This window comes from Montipora foliosa, chromosome 5 (assembly GCF_036669935.1).
Source record: "Montipora foliosa isolate CH-2021 chromosome 5, ASM3666993v2, whole genome shotgun sequence".
Lineage (NCBI taxonomy): Eukaryota > Metazoa > Cnidaria > Anthozoa > Scleractinia > Acroporidae > Montipora > Montipora foliosa.
Window position 1 is genome coordinate 29,279,419 of NC_090873.1, and position 22,500 is coordinate 29,301,918.

General features: G+C 42.0%; 1 protein-coding gene across 1 annotated transcript in view; it reads right to left on the minus strand.

The window, feature by feature from the left end:
• The window catches only part of LOC138003092 (vascular endothelial growth factor receptor 1-like), a 63,000-nt gene that overhangs the window by 24,785 nt on the left and 15,715 nt on the right, over positions 1-22,500 (minus strand). Inside the window, exon 5 of the mRNA XM_068849031.1 lies at positions 17,555-17,827. Coding sequence (XP_068705132.1) covers positions 17,555-17,827 — 273 coding nt within the window. The remainder of the gene's footprint in view (positions 1-17,554; positions 17,828-22,500) is intronic.

Genomic DNA, 22,500 nt, shown 5'->3' on the forward strand with positions numbered 1-22,500 from the left:
CACATTTAGCGAGTAGATTGTGCAGCCACAATCGAATCTCTGTAAGGCTCTAGTACCGGGAATAATATACGCCAGCAGCTCTTTCTTTCTGGACATCTCTCGGATCCTTGTCCTTGAGGTAAATCGGCAGGCTGGTAGACCAAGTGACGCAGGCGTATTTCGAGGACCGATCGTACCAAGGCACTAGAAGATGTTAATAAAGGTCTTCCGGTGGAATTCCGGGACCGGCTTTTTGAGGCACTCTTCAAGTAAAATGTAAAGGCGTTTAGGAAGCTTTGGAGACGATCTCACGCACGTGCTCATTCCTCCTAAGAGTGTCTCTGATATTGACTGTAGCCAAGGACTTTATGTGAAGAGACGCGTTCATTGTTCATTTGACGCACAAAGGGCCGAGATCTGGCCGTGTTCTAAGCGAGCTAATCACAAGTTCCTTGCACTTCCTTTGGGTTGAGGTTCATATTGTTGACGCGACGACCACTGTGCAATAACGGTTCAAGGATCTTTCTGAAGGGACGATGTGCCGCCTTTGGGGATGACCCCTCGGATATTTGTGTAGGTCATCTAACATATTTCCAGTGGCTACGATAGGAAGTTGGGGGTTTCAGTTCGCGAGATCGTTATTAAATCATCAGGAGGAACAGGATGGGGCCAAGCTTAGTGCCCTGTGGAACCCTCAGCGTGCCACGGGCATCCAAGGGGATACAATGGTTCTTAATCTTAACAGCTTGGCGTCGGCCACAAGAGAAAACTGCAAATCCACCGTAATAATGAAACCTCGAACCCCAGATGGATGAGTTTTATTGACCTGGATAGTGTGGTCAAAATGGTCAAAATCAACAATGATGAAAAGTGGTATATGAAATGAATCATATATGAACTGCGGATATGAAATCAAGTGAAGCTATGATCTTCGCAGTTATGAAACCACGCAATTTTTTACACAATTGCGTAGAGAAGCCTGAAACAAATTCAGGACACGCCCGTTGTTGAAGTCCTGAATTTTTTCAGGCTTCAATTTCAGGCAGCCAATTTTTACAATTGAGTAGAGAAGCCTGAAAAAATCAGGACCCCGTTGAAGTCCTGAATTTTTCCTGGCTTCTCTACGCAATTGTAAAATTGCGTTCATAAGCTGCGAGTATCATGGCTTCACTTGAGGGTCAAAAGCCTTACTAAAATCAGAAAGAAAGGCAGGCCCTTAGGAACTCACCTGCGTTTGCCAATAGAGGACAATTCAGTGGTGGTCATCATGTCCCACAGGCAATAGGTGGTTGAAGTCTCCTTTGGAGGCAGCCAGAATTGGCTGGGATCGGGATGATGTGCTCAAACATCCTCATTAGCCATGATTAAAACGCACGGGGAGCCCCGCGGCTAACAAATCACCTGTCCTGATTGCTCTGTTTTAAGCAGGGTGTGGTGTGATGGTGCAGTGGTTTAGCACACATGACATGTAATACAATGGGAACAGCGGGTTCGATTTGGGCCGCACTAACACACGGCATATGTTGGGCGTGTGTTTTCATTCAAACAAATGAATCAGTCAGTATAAGGGAGAGGGGTTATCTGGGATCCCCCGATAGCTGGCTACGAATGACTAGCAGTCGTTGGATTTATTTTCCAGTTCTAAATCATTCTAAATGCAATTTGGTATTTCTGGTAGCCTATGAAGGTGAAATCTTCTATCGGATGATCCGATGATAAGTCCCTGTCCTGAATGATGAAAAGCGCCGGAGAGCCCGCGGGGCTTAACAAATCACTTCTCTGATTGGATCTGTATTCAGATAGAGGTTGTCGTTCACATGGTGCAGGTAGTTAGCACACTTGACATGTAATCACATGGAAAGCGCGGCGTTTGATTCCCACTCACGGCATGTGTGTTGTAATTTCATTCAAAAATGGATAAGTCAGTATTTCGTACTGGAGTCTCCGCGGACTACATCGGTAGGAGTTTCCAGTTCTTCATTCTAAATGATATAGTATATATATGTCATATATTCACCGCAGAATGAAGAAATGAAAACCCATCCTGTAAATCACTGATTAATTATTTCGAAATTAAAAACATGAAGAATTGCCTGAGCGGGATTTTGAACCCACGTCCCCGCTGAACAACCGGTTAGGGTGTGAGGACCACTACACAACCAACGCTGGCAACGTGCAGCATATCCAGATAGTGACTTGGCCTAACGTGAGTATCCCGGGGTTCCTACACGAATGAGATGGGAAAGCCTAAACCCCCTCAAAGCCTTAAACGTAAGGATCGGACTAACGATTCACAGCAAACACCAACTTAGGCATCAAAAGGTAAATCAGAGGGATCAAGTAATGATGCAGGCTTATTTATATACCGTAGAATATATGCATGTATATATATATATATATATATATTATTATATATATATATATATAAATCAACTTATCAGTCCCTGATGAAGCCCTAACCGGCGAAACGTTTGACGTTCCAGTATAATCAATTTGCCTTAAGAAAGTCTTTCATAAGTTATTTAATATTATACGAGGCATGGCATCCATCGGAATTTTTTTCAACATATTAACCGGTTCGGCGGCGAAGAATTTAGTTCGCATCCAAAGTAACATAAGTTTTCTACGAGACTGCGTGCAAACGTCTTGTAAAATAACTTATCCAGTCACTGATGCAAGCCCTAACCGGCGGAACGTTTGACGTTTCCATTATAATCCAATTTGCCTTAAGAAGTCTTCATAAGTTATTTACTATTATACGAGGCATGGCATCATCGTATTGTTTCATATATATAATAATATTATATAATATATATATATATATATATTATTATATAATATATATATATATATATATATAAACTTGACTTTTCGTAATGAAACAGTGCTCAATACATAGAAGTAGAGCGTAGCGTAGTATATATGGAAGAAAAAGACAAATAAACTACAAGTTCATCCCTACAAGCCTGTTTCGTGGTCGCCCACTCATCAGAGGATTATATATATATATATATATATATATATAGGGAGTCTGTAAGTCGATTTTCTCGTGGAACAGTGCTCATACGTTAAAGCAGAGGGGAAAATATTTTTAAGAGAAAGTAGTTTGTAGTTGCGTCCTTTTTTCCTCTTAAAATATTTATATATTAATATATACAGCGTTTTGCAAAAATTTGAACCCCCAGAATATATATTGATATATTTTATATTTGCGTGCCCAGTTCATGGCAGGTGCAGTTGCCAAGTAGGTGTGAATCTCTCGTTTTAAGGGATATTTCACACTTTACAGACACACGTGAGAACTGTTTTTACAATTTTTCCATCACAAGCTGAGTGTATGTTTCGACAAGTTACAACAACTGCAAGGGTCATTCGCACTATTCCCATATACCTATAACAATCACGTCAGTTTTAGGCCCCCCTTTATAAGAAAACCATGCACGTTGTTGCAGCTTACTAGTATTCAGCACGTGGTGGGCGTGATAGGCTGTTAATTAAGGGTGATCATCTAGGGAAATAATTATAATTTTTCTCACCCTTTGTCTGACGTTATATAAATGGCCCACGTGGATGCAATGTTGTTGGGATTCGTTGTTGAACACCGGGAAGAGATGCAGCAGGAAACAAGTACAGAAAAATTCAAAGTCCATCTTCGCATCTTGGACAAGAAAAGAAATCTAAATTTGTTGCATTTCGAGCTCACGGATATTCCCAAATTTACGTTTGCCGAGGAACTGAAGGAGTACTTGCTTCAAAAGTACTCGAATTTGATGCAACCAGCTTAAAATACATCTTTTCAAATCGGGTACTTCATTGAAGGCCGGGGAAACAAAAAGTTTCACATAGTCGACGCCCGCACTTTACAGTCTGCGTATGACACGGAAGTGGATGGCCAATAAACTTGTGGGTTGACCCACACGTGAGATGTCTTCGTCATGAAAAACGAAAGCAATAAGAGGAAAACGAGAGAAGCGTAAGTGCAGGAATGAAACTCTTTTAACAATTCACTAACCTCTCATGTCTCCATGTGCAATATCACGTTTAATTAAACTTGTTAAAATTTTTTTAAGGCCTGACCTCTTCGAGTGAAAATGAAGGACACGAGGATGAAGTTTCAGAGAAACGAGCCAAAAAATCCAAAGTGGATGAAAAGTTCAGTGCTTTACAGAAAAAACATGCGGGACGTTGGCCTCATTATAAACTTCGTGCATGGGCAATATGCTGGTATAAATAGTTTTTACTCTCGTTCCCCAGTGAATTTGAATCAGAGAAGCTTTTATCATGTAAACCATTAAATAAAGACTCGCGCAAAATGCTACTAAAGCTAACAGGGTTCTTTTAAACAGGTTGTTGGCACACACCATTCTGAGGACGAACCTCACACGTACCCTATTTTAGAGAAGGCACCCCAGCACAGAAAAAAACAGACCAGGGAACATCTATAGCTGAGACCGTGGCAGCGGCAGTAGCCGCATCCATGATGGCTTTGGGATCCCGGAATCAGCAACTACAGCCTAGCACATTGTATAACGTTTAGTGCAGAGAATCGTATTTTACGTTATCAAAAAAGAAAGAAACCAGGAATCGACATTTGAATAAGTCTGTTTTGCTTATTTTTTTTTCAGGTTGAAAAAAACGGGGACAGCTGATAAACCAGCTTAAGGACTTAAAACAGCTACTCGCTGACAACGTCCTCACTGAAGAGAATACCGCCAACAAAAGGAAAAAATCCTACGAGAAATGGACACTTAGAACTTGTTAGATTTTCTTTTTCTGTTTAAGGATCGAAGAATGTAAATGTAACATCGACTAAACGGTGATGAAGTAGCAACAAAAGAGTGCATGTTACAAAGAGGTGCATGTATAGTAGGTTAGATGTACTCAGCATGCTGGAAGTAATTATTGCAATCCTGACTTGTCACATGATGGAAGCTTTCAACAATAAGGCTTCTGGGTTATCAGTGGCTTGAAAAACAACGTCATTTCTTCTTATGTGGCCTTTACTTTGCTGAAGAGTTCCTCTAGCGGATTGTAGTCAGGGCTGTAGGGTGGTAAATAAATCAGCAGTGCTCCGGTACCTTCAATAATATCCCTTACCCTTGGAACATGGTGAATAGCAGCATTATCTGAAAGCGATTACAACAACTTTAACATTCCAAGTTGTGATAAACATGCACTTTCCGCAATTCGATGCCTTTTCCTTTCATACCTACCCATAACTACGATGGAGTTGAGGTTCATTCCATCAAAAGGCTGTAGCATAGGTACAAGGTGGTCTTGTAAAAACTGGATAAATTTGTCCCCATTCACACTTCCTCTCATTGTTGAGATACAACGGATGTCGCTTGAACCATTACAGCTATTGCTGACAAACGAGGAGCCCATGTCACGTATCTCTTGATGCAAGCGCGGGTTCCTTTTAACCCATATCCCCATCGTCTCACTAAACGTCTTTCCTGAATAATAATAATAATAATAATAATAATAATAGTCTTATTGATCATCATAGTCATCCGAGTATCTCAACAGCAGCAAACATTGGACCCCATTAATCCAAACATAACAACTCACAGATCCGGTTTCGTCAAGAAATAGGGGCATCTCTGGGTCATATTGCGCTATGCTTGCTCGGAACTCCTCTCTTAAAGTATCGCTTTGTTGTACAGCTACTTTGCAAAGCTAAAATTAGGAAAACATGCACTCGGAAGTTAGATTTGAGACTGGGTGTTAAAAAAACGGGATACTAGGTAAAAAGACACTAAAATATTTATTCGACAACTGGTAACACCGACCTGCTTAAATGTGAAGCCAAACCTCCGAAGATTTCTTTTGACGGTGGATAAACAGTACTGCGAGCCAGTCGAATGTTGAATTCCCAAAGAAGCTCTTCTAATGTCATAGAAGGGTCTTTTAGTGCTGCTTCTACCAATACAAATTGTTCGTGAACGTGAAGACTGGAGATATTAGGCCTTCCAACTTTAAAGCACTGCACATCACCCGTAAGTAAGAATTTTCTTAAAATTCGCTTCACTGTTACTCTTATGCATATCCAACAGACGAGCTATCCGTCTGTTGCTAAAAAGGCACTGATATTTGAGGCTGATTACACGCCAGCGCAAGTCCTTGCTATACGTTGCAATTTGAAATTTAGTACAGTCACAGTAGGTTGACAACTTTTTAGTTTCACAAAGGTTTCTTTTTCTTAATGCAGTCGTTAGATTTCGCAATTTAATGCGAGAAATATCTCTTAACATGAGAAATTCACACCTACCGGGCAATGGGATTAATTGATGAGAAGGCTAAACTTGGAGGTGCAAGCAAGCCTATGCTTTGGTGGAGGTATAGAGATGATGTGTTTGATCTTGGACTCTTGGTTTGACGAAATTGCTAGAATTTACGGAGTATATTAATTCACTCTATGCCACCATCAAGTTTGAACTGGTATATTCGGAGAGTAGCCTCAACGTTCTAGATCTTACTTTGCACCTCCAAGATGGTTTATAATCACTGATATTTATGCTAAGCCAACCGATAGTCATCTTTATTTACCTTTTTCGAGTTCGCACCCATCACATTGTATGCGTGCAATTCCCTATGGGTGGCTCTTCGAATTAGACGCAATTGTTCTACAGACCAATTTTTGAACAAGAGATGTGAAGAATATAAAGGATATCTGTGCTCACAAAATTACAGCAGGAATTAGTGGACAGACAATTTGAAAAAGCATTAAGCAATGAGAGGTCCGAACTCCTAACAAAAAGAGTCAAGCCAAAGAAAAAGGTTTTTCCTCTAGTACTTGACTACAACCCAATTCTTCCAGACATCCAGCAGGTGATTAAAAAACATTCCCACTTACTTAGATTGTCTCCTGAGCTTTTAGAGATTTTTCCATCAAAGTCGATTTTTCCAGCTTATCGCAGAACAAAAAACCTAAAAGAAATCTTAGCTCCATCTAAATTTCGGAACATTGAAGCCAGAAATGAAACCTTGGAAGATGATCGAGGTTGTTGCCAAATGTAACAAAAGATGTGACCTCTGTAAACATTTTTGATTCAAGATACTAAGTTTAAGAGTTTTGCTACGGGCCGCATATATAGGATTAATCAGAAATTAAGCTGCACTTCCAAAAATGTCATTTATTTGGCTGCTTGTAACAAATGCAAAAAGCGGTACGTGGGCTCCACTTCAACAGAATTCAAGGTTCGTTTTCGTAACCATAAATCATCAATGCTTAAGAACAGAAGAACATGTGAGCTGGCGGTCCATTATAATTCTTTTGAGCATCAAATTTGTCAAATTAGTTTTATTATTATCGAACAAATTGTAAACCACAAAAAATGCCACCCATCTTGAACAACTGCTCCTCACCAGAGAAGCATATTGGACCTCACAACTCTTTTCATTATATCCACACGGTCTTAACAAAGGCGTGAATTCAAATCCAAAAATCGTATCTGCTACAACAGTTGACTTTGTCTCTATTGTAGTGTAAATTCTTTTCAGCCCAAATTTGTAATCATCGTAATTTTTGCTGTCTGTAGGACCTCGTTAGCTCCCATCTAGCTTTGAATGTTTCCAGTTTGTAATCTTGCCCTTTTGTTTTGTTAGCCTTCACTTAGTCGTTGTTGTCTTTGTTCAAAAACTCTATTGGGGGATTCTGTTATGTTTGTGTTTGGTTTTTCATTCAGGGGCTTTTGATTGGTAATCTATTACATTGTTTAGGGGCCCTCTCTGAGGACCTTGTTATGGCATTGACCCGCACATTCATTCAGAGGCCCTCAATGGGGGTTTGTTACGTGATAACACGATTTATCTAATTAGTCTGTTTGTTCCTTTTTATCATTTGTTTTTTGTTTTGCCTAGCTTGTAATTAAGACTTTTCTTTTGTTACATAACCTTAATTTCCATTTTTTGTGTACTATATAAAGCCCGTAACTTTGCCACTCACAACAATTGTATATAGCTTTTTAATTTTTAACTTTTAAACTATCCTGAAGAAGGCCGAAGGCCGAAACGTCGATTAAACGCTGGAACTGTCAAGAGTTTGTCTCTTCGTCGTTGTATTATAGTTATGTCTCTCTCTCTCTCTCTCTATATATATATATCGGGGGGGGGGGGGGGGGGGTTCAAAATTTTGCAAAACGCTGTATATATATATGTAATCGTACATCCTGTGCCCAACTTCAGGAGTTGCCATAAAGCCATTGTGGTGACAACCGGGTGGTGACAAATTGCAATGTATGTGAGGCCCAGGAGGCCGAAACCGTACTGTTTGCAGTTAGATATAGCTCTTTGGCATTCACAAAGCTTTTGCTTTCATGTCCAAATTGAGCACTCTACTGGGATGAGTCATTGCCGATAGCAATTGCGCATGCTCACTAGCTCAATAGTTTGAGCACTCTTGCACGGCTTAGATGTACCACATGTGTGGGACATTTGGGGTGGCTTTATAAGCTTAACCTCCATCCCAGACATCAGCACTGCACTGACGAGGCCCAGAAGCCCATCATAGCACGTTTGTGGTAGACTAATTGGCTTTTATCCTTTTTTGTTGGACCCTGTCCTAAGTACCTGCCGGGAGGGAATGGCGTGGGTCCTACCCTAATCCCTATCCCACATGGATACCAGTCCTGGAGGCTCTTATGCTGATAGAGTGACTCTTGGTGCTGTTGATTCTCGTCCAAAAGTTTCCAGTGTAGCTCCGCGTCGCAGGTCTTATCTGTCTTCTTCTGAAAGAAAGCATTTTGATGTTTTGAATGTCATGCCTGATCGTTTTGCTTCTGCATACTTCACACTCCCTGACAGCTAAATTACGACCAAGCAAATCTTTAATAGCTTGGTGAGAGATGGTTTTCCTCCGACGTCAGTCCGTTGCCTTCAGAGATCCCAGAATGGGTCAGTAGTCCTCACCTTTACGAAAGAGGAGATCCGAAACAAATTTCTGCAGCAGTCGTCTTTCTTTGTTGGAAACCAGCCTCATGCAGCTCATCTTGCAGGCAGAGCCTTGTCTTATGTTGTTGTGTACGACGTTCCTTTTGAGTTACCTGACTCGGCTTTGACCTTCCGTCTGTCGAAGTATGGCACTGTTTACTCCCAGCGTCGCTCCTCCGTCCAGGGCTTCCCCCAGGTCCAGAATGGTATCCGTATTCTTCGCATGTGTATCGATGACCCCATCCCGTCGTACCTTCGTTTTGGTAAGTACCTTCTCCGTGTACAGTACGAAGGCCAAGTGAGGACCTGTAGAAGATGCAAGGAGCCAGGTCATTTGGCCCAAGAGTGTCGTCAGATGCTCTGCTTTAACTGTGAAGTAATTGGACATCATGCCCGTGATTGTCCTGCTGGGGTTCGATGCTGTATTTGTAAAGAACCTGGCCACATGGCCATTGATTGCCGCCACTCTTGGTATCGCCGCCCGCTTTCGCATCGTGATGCCGTTGATGCTGAGCCCCCGAGCCAGCCTGCTGCTGACCCTCCTCCCGTGGATGTCCCCCCCACTACTCTAGATGCTGAGAATGCTGATTCAGGTGACGTGGATCTTGATAGCCCCCCAGGAGAGAATGCAGAGGAAGATTCGGCAAGGTCTGAGGACGATTCCCTGGAAGCTGAATTTGACCAGCCCTTGGCCTCGGCCATTTCTTCTGAGCCTGCTCCTGACCTTTTAACTTCTCAAGGCCTCATCAAGGATTCCCCTGATGTTCAAGTTCCCGGAGTGCAAGAATTTCCCGTTTCTTCCCTGACCGATACGAGTGTTGAGAGTGACGAGTCTGAGCCTGAGAGTATAGCCACATCTGAACTGATGGATTCCGACGCCGTGCCTGATAATATGTCTCCTGTGTCTGAGCGGCCCTCTCGCCGAAGGAAGAGATCTCGACATGGCTCGTCCCGACGCGCTGCTTTGGGCAAGTCGTCTCGTCTGTCTGTAGTAAGGGAGGATGCGCCCACTTAGTTTAACGTTCTTAAAGTGCGCTACGATTAATGTTAGGGGTTTAAGTCAACGTACGTTTTCGCTGGTCTCTGATTTCTTTCGTGCTTCACGCCTAGACTTTTGTTTCATTCAAGAAACTATGATTTCGAATGACGCTGTTCTGCGCTCCTTCTCCTCTTCGTGGCCGGGCCCCAGCTTCTGGGCCCCGGCTGTCGGGTGGTGCGGGGGGGGGGGGGTAGCTATCTTATGTTCTGATGTTTTTCGTAATAATGTTTCTGTTTGGCAGAAGGATCAAAGTGGGCGCATTCTCAGCTTACTTGTTAAGTTTGACGATTTCAATCTTAATCTATTTAAACTTTATGTGACGACGATTCCGGCTGAGAGAAACATTTTCTTTCAGTCGGTCCCGTCCTTTTTTCTTCCAAACTCCCGGCTCCTGATTGGGGGGGATATGAATTGTTTTGACTCGGCGCTTGACAAATTGGGTAGGTCGGTTTCCCTCGACTCCGGCTTCTCGGACCTAAAATCTCGCTGTAACCTCCGTGACGCTTGGCGTCTTTTGCATCCCCGAGACAGGCAGTTCACCTGGTTTAGCCCAGACCATTCAATTGCCAGCAGACTGGATACCTTTTTGGTCCCGCGGCTTCAATGTAATCAAGTCACTAGGTGCGATATTCTCCCATGCGTTTTCTCAGATCATGACTTTGTTATCTTACACTATGATATTGCGGCTCTTCCCCTGCGAGGCCCGGGAGTTTGGAAGTTTAATAATTCTCTCCTCGATGACGAATCCTTTTGTTTAGAGATTTCGGATTTAATTGAGCAGTTTCTGGCCTTTCGGCATTGCTTTGCTTCTCAGCTCGATTTTTGGAGTGTTTAAAGTCTGACATTAAGCTCACTACGATCGCCTTTTCTCGTCGTAAACACCGTTTACTCTCGTCCCAGAAGGTTTTTCTAACCAATCGCTTAATTGCTCTGAAGAATCGTTTGGCTTCGGGCGATGTTTCTGCTAGTCCTGAAATTCTGACTTCAGAGGCTGCTCTGCGGTCGCTTTTAGATTCCGAGCTCGAGGGTTCTAAGATTCGCAGCAGGGTTAAGTGGGCAGAGGAGGGGGAGTCTCCCTCTGGTTTCTTTCTCGGTCTTGAAAATGAGAGACACGAGAAAGGCTCCGTCTCCTCTGTCTTTGATTCTGAGGGGCAAGAGGTTTTTTCCCTCCCTGACATGATTCAAGCTCACGAGCGTTTTTATTCTTCCCTATTTTCTGAAGAGCCAATTGACCCTGTAGCCCAATCCCATTTGTTTGAGCACGTTACCCGCCGGTTATCGGAAGCTGAGCGCGAATCATGCGAGGGTCTTCTTTCTTTGAAAGAAGCGTCCGAGGCCCTTCGCCTCTCTAATAGGAACAAAACGCCCGGTTGTGATGGCTTAACTGTTGAGTTTTATTCTGCGTTCTGGTCCCTCTTGGGGCCCCTTTTAGTTGATATGTTTAATGAGTCTCTCGCCCATCGTGAGCTGTCTGACTCTATTAAATCGAGTGTTACGCGTCTTGTTCATAAGAAAGATGATCGTAGAAATCTAAAAAACTGGCGTCCCATTTCGTTACTGAATGTGGATTATAAGATTTGTTCAAAAGTCCTTTCCCTCCGTTTGAAAAAAGTGTTGGGGTCTATTGTAGACCCTGATCAGACGTGTTCTGTTCCAGGTAGATCTATTTCTTCTAATTTGGCTCTTCTTCGCGATACACTAGATTTTATTGAGAGAACCGGCGAGACAGGTGTTCTGTCTGTTTAGACCAGGAGAAAGCCTTCGATCGCGTTAATCGGTCCTTTCTGATGAATCTTTTAGAACACTTCGGTTTTGGGCCCTCCTTCTGTAGCTGTATTTTCACTTTGTATAACGGCGCTTATATGCGTATCCTAGTTAACGATTTCCTTTCCGATCCTGTTCCTTTGCTGCGGGGGGTCAGGCAGGGCGACGCCCTGTCCCCTATGCTTTATGTTCTCTGCGTTGAAGTTTTAGCCTGCCGTATTAGGGACTCTCCCGCGATCGAAGGCTTTCTCTTGCCGGGGGCTGTTGGTGTCCAGTTTAAAGTCGGCCAGTATGCTGACGATACTACGGCCTTTGTCAAAAACGATTCTTCCCTTTTCTCACTTTTTGATGCGATTGCGTTTTACGAGCGTGGCTCTGGTGCGAAGCTTAATTTGTCCAAGACTGAGGCCATGTGGCTTGGTGCCTGGAAAGACCGCCTTGACGAACCACTTGGTCTCACTTGGGTTAGGAAAATGAAGATTTTAGGCGTATTCTTCGGCACTGTTGACGTTGAGCGCGATAATTGGGAACCGCGTTTGTCCAAACTCGACAAAACTCTTTCTAGATGGAAGTCGCGCTCGTTGTCCTTTATTGGGAAGGTCCTTATTTTGAACATATTAGCGTTAAGTAAGTTGCTCTATGAGTCGCACGTTTTAGTACCCCCTAAATGGGTTTATAGTAAACTTAATAGTCTGATATGGCCCTTTTTGTGGCGCGCTCGATTAGAGACTGTAGCTCGTAAATCGCTTATTTGTTCTGTTGATAGTGGAGGTTTGGGTTTAAAGGATTTTCTTGCCAGGGCCGCGCCTTGCGGCTTGCGGCTTTAGTTACTTCCGTGTCCGATTCTAGTTCTAAGGGTTTTTACCTTGCTAAGTATTTTTGTGGCTCTGTGTTAGCTCCTTTGCGGCCGGAGTGGGCCGGGCTGCGTGATAACCTAACTCCAAGCGCTGCCCGCCCCACTGCCTTTTATGCGAGTGTCCTTTCTTCCTTTCAGGCCACTGATTTACCTCCTGGGTTTACTTACACGTCTCGCGCCTTTTACAAGGTTTTGCTAGCGAATTTCTGCACCATCCCGATTTTCCCTGCCCTCTGGTCAGGCTTCGTACCCTCTCGATTTTTCCTTTCTCGGCATTGGGGTCTGATCCGTGATTCATTTACTGAGAACTACAAAAATGATCTTGCATGGTTGATTACCCTCCGTGCCGTTAAGGTGCGACATTTTCTTCACACCTGGGGCTATATTCGCTCGCCTCGCTGTGCTTTATGCGCCTGTCTAGAGACCATTGATCATTGTTTCTTGAATTGTCGTAGGGTTAAATTGGTCTGGTCTTGTTTTGTCCCTATGTTATCTCGCTTTTGTCAGCCCCCTTCGTTCCCAATTGCCCCTTCGTGTTTTTTTACCAATTCCCGGTGCCTGAAAGGAAGTGCCTGCGTCTGCTTTTGTACATCATCAAGTCGATTCTGTGCGGTATTTGGAAATTTCGTAATAAGGCTACCTTTCACAATGGTGGAGAGGACTCTAGAGCTATCGCTAAGTTTATTATTGCTGATGTTAAACGTAGGATCCAAGTTGACTTTCATCGCTTTTCTCAGGCTAAGTTTAATTCTATCTGGGTTCATCCAGCTGTATGTAAAATCTGTGCTGATAAGCTTGTATTTTTCTTTTAGCTGTAGCCTCTTCTCTTGAGTAATTTTGTAAATATTGTTTTTATTTGGTTTTTGAATAAAGTTTTACGATATCACTGTCTGCAGTTAGATATAGCTCTTTGGCATTACAAAGCTTTTGCTTTCATGTCCAAATTGAGCACTCTACTAGGATGAGTCATTGCCGCTAGCAATTGCGCATGCTCAGTAGCTCGCTAGTTTGAGCACTCTGGCATGACGCGGATGTACCACATGCGTGGGACATCTGGGGTGGCTTTATTGCTTAACCTCCATCCTAGACATCAGCACTGCACTGATGAGGCCCAGAAGGCCGAAACAGTACTGTCTGCAGTTATCCTCCCCACCCCTGGTGTGTTGGTCAGAAAACTGCCAATCACCCACCAACGTCACACTTTACGGTCACTCTAATTTGTTATCAAAAGCAAACTGTCATTCAGGCCTACACTAGTCCAGGAAAAATGGCCAAGGCATCCTACACTGCAAAGTCTCACTTAACAAGGCCACAATCTCTAACTGCAGTTAAAGTCTCAAAGCAGTAACCCCCCAGCCCTGTGCTTTTGACACACAACTCAGAGTTAGAACTGTCCCTGGGCTGTTTGGCAAAGCAGGCCTTGACGGCAAGCCCCCTCAATTTTGAGCGGCCACACTGGCCTGAACATGGGCTATGCCCGTGCTCAAGCGAAAACTCCTGCGGCTACCTTTTAGCGAATTCGCTCAGATATCAAGGGCCAAACGCCTGAAATTCAGCCAAAAATCGGCTGATGACACTCGATTTACTCAGCGTGGCTCACAGAATGCCACTGTGGAGAGAAACGCGCAGATAATAATAAATTTCTAACTGGATTTGTCAAAAGGTGCCTGCAGAAATTGTGAAAACAAGGTAATTCTGCTGCCGTCACAAAGTCAAAAAAAAACTATCCTCCCCACCCCTGTGCTTTGGTCAGACAACTGCCAATCACCCACCCACGTCACACTGTGGGTTCACTCTAATTGGTGATCAAAAGAAAACTATCATTCAGACCTACACTAGTCCAGGAAAAATTGCCAAGGCATCCTACACTGTAAAGTCTCACTTAACAAGAACACAAACTCTAACTGCAGTTAAAGTTTCAAAGCAGCAACCCCCTCAGCCCTGTGCTTTTGACACACAACTCAGAGTTAGAACTGTCCCTGGGCTGTTTGGCAAAGCAGGCCTTGACGGCAAGCCCCCAAAATTTTGAGCGACCACACTGGCTTGAACACTGGCTATGCCCGTGCTCAAGCGAAAACTCCAGCGGCTATCTTTTAGCGAATTCGCGCAACCCCCCCTAGGAATTTAAAGCTCGCCGTCAGTGCAACTGCTGCCAAAGGCAGCAGTTGCACTTTGGATTTTGCAGCCAAGTTTGACCTTGTTTTGAAAACTCCAGCTATATATCTCACATAAATCCAACAACTTGTTTTAACATTGGATATTTTTAACCGTTTTTCAGACCCTATAAGTCATCATTTACTTCTCTCACCGTCCCATAAAGAGTTCTATTGAATTCTTTTGGCCATGGACTATTACCTCATACTTGTTAGACTTGCATGCAACAAGCCATGACGCAGCCCCCCCTAGGAATTTAAAGCTTGCCGTCAGTGCAACTGCTGCCAAAGGCAGCAGTTGCACTTTGGATTTTGCAGCCAAGTTTGACCTTGTTTTGAAAACTCCAGCTATATATCTCACATAAATGCAACAACTTGTTTTAACATTGGATATCTTTCACTGTTTTCCAGACCCTATAAGTCGTCATTTACTTCCCTCACCCTCCAATAAAGAGGTCTATTGAATTCTTTTGGCCATGGACTATTACCTCATACTTGTTAGACTTGCATGCGACAAGCCATGACGCAGCCCCCCCCTAGGAATTTAAAGCTCGCGGTCAGTGCAACTGCTACCGAAGGCGGCAGTTCCACTTTGGATTTTGCAGCCAAGTTTGACCTTGTTTTCAAAACCGCAGCATATATACTTGCGCTATATTTATATTTATATATATATATATTTATATATACACAGTACTTAAAATTCCAATACTAGCCCTCAGCGAGTGCTCAACAACAAAGGAGTTGGAACTGGTTATATATATAGAGAAGAGTGGACTACTTTTTTATTGCAAATCGACAAGCTTGTTTCGTAGGAACATTTCGCTCCCACTTCAGGATCTTATAGTTCTATTTGCATAAACGCGGTATTTATGCGTTCATTTTTTCATCACACTTGTGTAAGCACTTAGGTAAGCATATATATGCTTGTGTAACCATATATATACATATATATATATATATATATATATATATATATATATATATATATATACCTATTATTAGGAGTTCAGCGACGTGGAAGAGGGCTCAATAGTTTTGTAGAGCGCAAATTATATAACATAAGACAAGCAAGAGACACAGTAGCGACTCAGAGTTTCATGTTCTCGACACAATCTTCAGGCTACAATGATCTTAATTAATGCGCATTACTCGGTATTTATAGAATTCCCTAAAGTGGAAGCTCATTACTTCACATTGTGCAGTAGGAACTTATTTCTATGAGGACATTTAGATACTAATTCAGTTCTTTTGTTTAGCAGGAACTTTGGGTCAGCTCTAACAATGGCGGCTTTTTCAGACAGGCAAAGGTCACACTTTCTGGTGCCACACTTGTACGGTGATGCAAATGATGCAATGCTCCACTTGAGGATGAAATTTGTGTTGTTGTCCTTCAGTTTCCATATATATTTGGAAAGTTCAGACTCGTTGCAGTATCTCCTTGACCTAAAGGATTTGGTATGGTTATTATATCGGGTCTTGAATTCTCCTTCCGAGGCTCCGTAGTAGACTCGCTTACCGTTGTTAGCCCCTACTTCCCCTTTGTACACAATGAATTTGGTTAGGCATTTTCCGTCCATAGGGCATTCACTTTTAACCCTGCAATTGCACATTCTTAATTGCTCGGTGGGGAAGGCGCTCAGGATACGAGAGTTGTGTTGTTTAATAATGTTTGCCATGTTGGTAGTGCAACAATAACTTAATTGTTTGGATGTGGTACACCACTCGCCTTGCAGCTAATGTTGGTTGTTTTTCCTTCAACAACAGTCTGATTTTGTGGAAACACGGAAACTACAGGAGGGACTGATTAAAATGAGAATATATGGGGAAATTACTTTACAAGAGCAGAATGTATATAATGGATTTTATTTAACATATTACCGACTATTTCAAAATGTAACATATTCCAAGCACTCTCAAACAAATATTAATGTTCCCAAACCATGACAACAAGTGAAACAGACAACAGTTTGTGAGGTAATGGGATAGGAGATGAATCACTCCGTTAGCAGGTCATGAAAAGGCAGGTTAACTAAAGTTGCCCGGCAAAGAGAGGTCGCGATGCTCTCCAAGGGGTTACAATCCCCTAGGTCATGACAACAAGTTGGCAATGCGAGGTTACAATCCCCAAGGCCACAATCCTCTCCAGAGGGTTACAATCCCTCACGTGAGAGGTCTTTACCTGTCTAGGATTGCGCCCTCTGGTTTCTACGGAAACCGTGCGTGATCAGAAGGCACACAACCCTAGTACAGTGAGTCTAAGGGGCAAAAAGGGACTCGCATGGAAACACTTCATCCCCACCCCTATTTTATTCACAGTTATAGATTAGATCATCATTTCACAAGCGCAAAAGGACATTTAACCCTTCTTATTAGAAAAGAGTGTCATTGACATAGAAACATTGCATGAGTCCACGTTAAAATACATGTAGGTCATTAACTGTGAGAAATCTACAGATAGTGTACAACTAGCTAATTCCCCATGACATGTCCTGGGACATGCTATTGAGGCACCAGGTATAAAAAGAGGGAGGGAATGGAGGGAATTTGAGTGAAGATGCCTCTGAGCTTAAGTGTTTTCACAATGAAGGCAGAACTGGAATGACAGTAGCAAAGGTCGGACTCGACATACTAGTCCAAAGCACGAGGCGCCAGAATGTGATTAAATACTGGTGCAAGGTGTGACGTTCACGTGAGACAAGGTTGCTCTGTAACAGAGCGGAAAGTCTAGGCTCAAATGATATCCCTCGCAGAGGTCATGGTTGTCACATTAACATTAATTTATAATGGTTTATTATAAATTGCCTTACAATTCTACATCCAAAATAATTTTACCTCTTATTTTGATATCAACAGAAGAGGACGCAGAGCCTGCCTTGTTCAGTGCTTCGCATGAGTATTTACCACTGTCAAAAACTTCCGCTCTTTCAATAACGAGGATGCTTCTGTTACCGTCTTTAGTAATGTTGGCTCTTTGAGTTATAGAAACGTTATTCTTTTTCCACTTGATTTGCGATGTGGCTTCATTGACTCGGCAAGTCAAAGTCAGTTTATCACCTTCCAGTATTGTGGAACGTTGGTTTGAAGATATCTTGGCAGTGGGATATTCTGTGATTAAAATGGCGAGATTCTGTGAGGTAAATGTCTTCATAAATTCCAAGCCCATTGATTAAATAATAAAATCAGTGTTAAGAAAATAGGCATAATTCAAAATAGAGATTCTACTTTTGTCCTGGTCCAGTCAAGACAATGCGATGAGACAGCGCATCCCCTATCTATAATTGCCCGCATTCCCCTGAAACTTCTTGTGTCATATATACTGTGTGGTTACACCTTATGACGAAACCTTATTGGTCATCACTTGGCTTGAAAGTGCACCGCGTGGTCATAAGGACAAGAGATAAGAATGACCTTAGGAGTATGGGTGAGATCTAAAAATAAATTTGACTGAATAATGATCGTGGGGCTCAAGGCCTAGGATTCACCGTCGTTCCAAAGGATCTATAGATCGTTTACATTTAACGCAGTTGGGAGCCATAACGATTGATTTAAGTCATTTAAGCAGGATTGTTTAGGTACAAATAGTATGGATTGCTGTACCATCATGAGACAAACCGCTGCTCAAAGTAACAGAAGGCGTGCAAGAGAGGAGTTTGCCAGAAGAAAACTGACACTAATTTATGTGCGAGTTAAAGGGAAAATTCAATTGTGCATACCGTGATTGGTTTCAGTTTTGGCTTTACATCTCGTTGGTTTTAAAAAGGTTGTACCTCAAGTTTGGGCCTCTGTTGTAAAATCATATTCTCTATATATAGAGAAGAGTGGACTACTTTTTCATTGCAAATCGACAAGCTTGTTTCGTAGGAGCATGGCGCTCCCACTTTTCAGGATCTTATAGTTCTATTTGGATAAACGCGGTATTTATGCATTTATTTTTTCGTAACACTTGTGTAAGCACTTGGGTAAGCATATATATGCTTGTGTAAGCATATATATATATATATATATATATATATATATATATATATATATATATATATAACGAAGTTATCCAAACACGTCTGGAATCTAAAAAAAGAAAATCGGCAATTTTCGATCAGATGGGCCATCGTCAAGCAACTACCAGCCGGCAGAAACGGAAAGTGAAACTGCACTCTGTGCCTAGAGGAAAAGCTGATGATCATGAAAGGTCGTTCAAAGAACATTCTTAATAGACGCTCAGAAATGTTTAGTAAATGTCGTCATGTAATATAACACCATTGCTTTAGATGTCACCTTTGTTTGTATGCGCTTGTGATAAATTTGAACTGCCAGTTGCCTGAAGATCGCCAGAAAGTCAGAGTAGCAACAGCTGATCTTTGCCTTGTGTGTTTACTTTATATATATATATATATATATGGCCACGGAAGAAGTTCGCTGTTTACTCTTTCTACACAAACTACAATTTTCGAGTGCAAGCGTGTGGTATCCTTTGGATCCTTCTTCCAAGCGGCATCACCGTTGGTAAGCCAATCTTCATTCAAATATTACGTTCATTCAATTGGTTGCCTTTGAATCATCTCGTACTGATCCGAGGATGTCCAGGTCTTCATTTTCACCATTCAGCATTATCAATACTTGGAATAAACTCACCCGTTATCAACACCACCATCGTTTTCTTTTACGCTGCAAACGTAATAAATCTATTCCTTCTGGTCTGAAGCTCAATTTTAAGTTAGCACTTGGTACCAACAGCGAGGAACTACAAAAGCGCTGTAATTTCCACTTACAAACTGCATCCATGAACATTCTTACTGAATTGATTGATTACACCCAATCAATTACCATCGATCTTCAGCATTCATTGGAAGACAAGCGTAGGAGCTTATTTCAGCAACTTAATGTTCAAGATGCTTCGAAATGCTGGAGCCAAGACAAGAGAACGATCTCTTCGCTTAACAGAGAACTTAACCTTAGATTCAGACACAAGATCAAGAAGACCGTCCCTTTACAGACAGAAACACCCACAGAAACCAATTACAGGCCCAAGAAGACCAACAGGAGGTTCTCCAAGAAGGTTAGAAAAGCTAGAAAAGAACGAATTTTTAATATTTTAAGTCAGCATCGCTTAAATGCCATTGCGAGGCAAGAACAATTTTACCCTATTAACCTTTCCTCACATGAGCTCGATGCAGATCAAAAATCCCTACTTAGCAAGGGCCCCTCTTTTTGTCCTGTTCCCCGGGATATTAATCGGATTAAACTTTTAGAGGACTGGGAGAAATTTGAAAATAGGCTTAGATCCGCTGTTTTTTTCCACAATGAACACGACAACAATGATTCTAGTGTTGACAACGACGCGCCCTCATTCCCCGCAATTAAGAAACCCACCCGTTGGAAGGCCCCCGTTTCTCGTTTTCCGGAGCTTGAATTGCTTCTTGAGTCGGTTAAAACCGAATTATTTAACCCCAACAACGTCCGTACCATTCCGGACAATCTTTCCCCGGGTGAGCGACGCGCGTTGTCAACTCTAGCAGACGTTGACGCCATTTCTATCAAAATTCAGGACAAAGGCTCCAAATTTGTAGTCATCGACACGGAAGAATACAACAAAAAAATGAGAGAACAATTACAAAACCCGCTTCATTATGATAAATTAAATTCAGATCCCAGCTCTCATCATGTTGATGTTATTTCTAATTGGACAAAGAAGTGGCTTGATAAGGGACAAATTAGCGATGACATTGCCCAATGGGTTGTCAATGGGAATGCAAAACCAGGCAAGGCTTTTGGCACCATCAAAACTCACAAGGAGGGAAACCCCCTCAGGCTTATTACTTCATGTTGTGGCACAGCCATTGAAAATCTGTCAGCTTTCACTGAATTTTATCTCAAGCCTTTAGCCCAAAAATTACCATCTTTCGTTAAGGACACCACGCATCTCTTACAAAAAATTGAAGATCTGAACAAATTGGGCCCTTTTCCTAAAGAACGCCTTTTGGTCTCATGGGACGTGGTCGCCATGTTTCCCAATATTGACAACAATTTGGGAATCAATGCAATCACAGAAGCTCTTAATTCTCGAACAACAAATTTTCCATCCACCGATTGCATTGTCGAAGCTGTTAAAATATGCCTGCAACACAACAATTCTCAGTTTAAAGATGAAAATTTCCTTCAAATTCATGGGACAGCCATGGGACCTAAAAATGCTTGTAGCTATGCCGATTTAGCTATGGGAATAATCGATCAGAAGGCCTTGTCAGGTAATATTAAGCCTAATCTATGGTGGAGGTATAGAGATGATATCTTCGATCTTTGGACACTAGGACATAATAAACTACTTCAATTCACGCAATTCATCAACTCTCTTTATCCCACTATTAAATTCACCCTTGTTCACTCCCCTACTTCACTGGATGTTTTGGACCTCACGCTTAGCCTTGTTGACGGTTTTATTGAAACTGATATATACTCCAAGCCTACAGATAACCATATATATTTGTTACACAATAGCGCCCATCCTGTCCATTGCTCTAAAGCTATCCCCTATGGTGTAGCCACCAGAGTCAGAAGAAACTGTTCTTCCTCTGAAAGTTTTGAGAAACGAAGTATTGAATATCAAAGCTACTTAATTAATAGAGGATACAACCCCTCTCAGGTCAAACAACAATTTGAGAAAGTCAAATCCATTCCCAGGGAGAATTTGCTTGTTCCCAATATAAAGCAATCTAATAAGGTTTTTCCGTTAGTTTTAGATTACAATCCTTCTTTGCCAAGCATCGGGAAAATTCTATATTCCCATCGGCATCTCATTGACAATTCACCTTCCCTAGCCAAAATTTTCCCAAAGGGATCTATCATTCCCTCTTTTAGAAGAGCCAAAAACATTAAAGAAATCTTGGCACGACCTCGCCGCACCATATACACAGATATACAAGGTTGTTATAAATGTAAAGGGAAATGCGATCTCTGTAAGAATTTTTTAGTAGAATCGGATCATTTCTCCAACACTTGTACAAGCAGGAAATATTTCATCAGACAACACCTTCATTGTAAATCTAAAAATGTTGTTTACTTGATCACTTGTAACAAATGTAATGTTCAGTATGTAGGATCAACCACTAACGAGCTTAAAGTCAGATTTCGAAACCACAAATCGGCCATGAGCACAAAGAAGAACACTTGTGAAGTGGCGATACACTTTAACAAAGAAACTCATGTTTTGTCGGATTTCGTTTTCGTCATCATTGAACAAATTGGTAATTTTAGCGATCAAAATAGCCTCGACCATCGTCTGCTTACAAGAGAAGCTTTCTGGAGTGCACAACTTTGCACCCTTCAACCTTATGGTTTGAATAAAAGATCAGAATTCCACTCTATTTTCATCACTCACAAGTGTTGTCCTTTTTTATTTTTTATATGTTATATATTTAGGGATTCTTTTGTTCAAAGGCTCAATCAAGGATTTTGTTACGGGGCTGAGAGTATAGCACACAATGCTTGAGTTCAGGTGCTGATGACTAGGATTTTGTTATGATCCATTCAAAGGCCTTTTCTTCGGATCCTGTCCCGAAAATGGCATTGTGAGCTAGAAAGCGCCTTTGTTCAAAGGCTTTGACTTGGGAATTTGTTGCATTATTTTCTCTACACTATTATGCAATACCCTAGTGGTCTAATACCTTTTTCCTCTCACGTCATTGTTTGTATTGTTCTTATTTGTTATTTTGATTGCATTGTATATTTTTTAGCCTATTTAAGTCTTAGCCTTAGAGAGATTCTTATTCCAAGTATTTTTAACC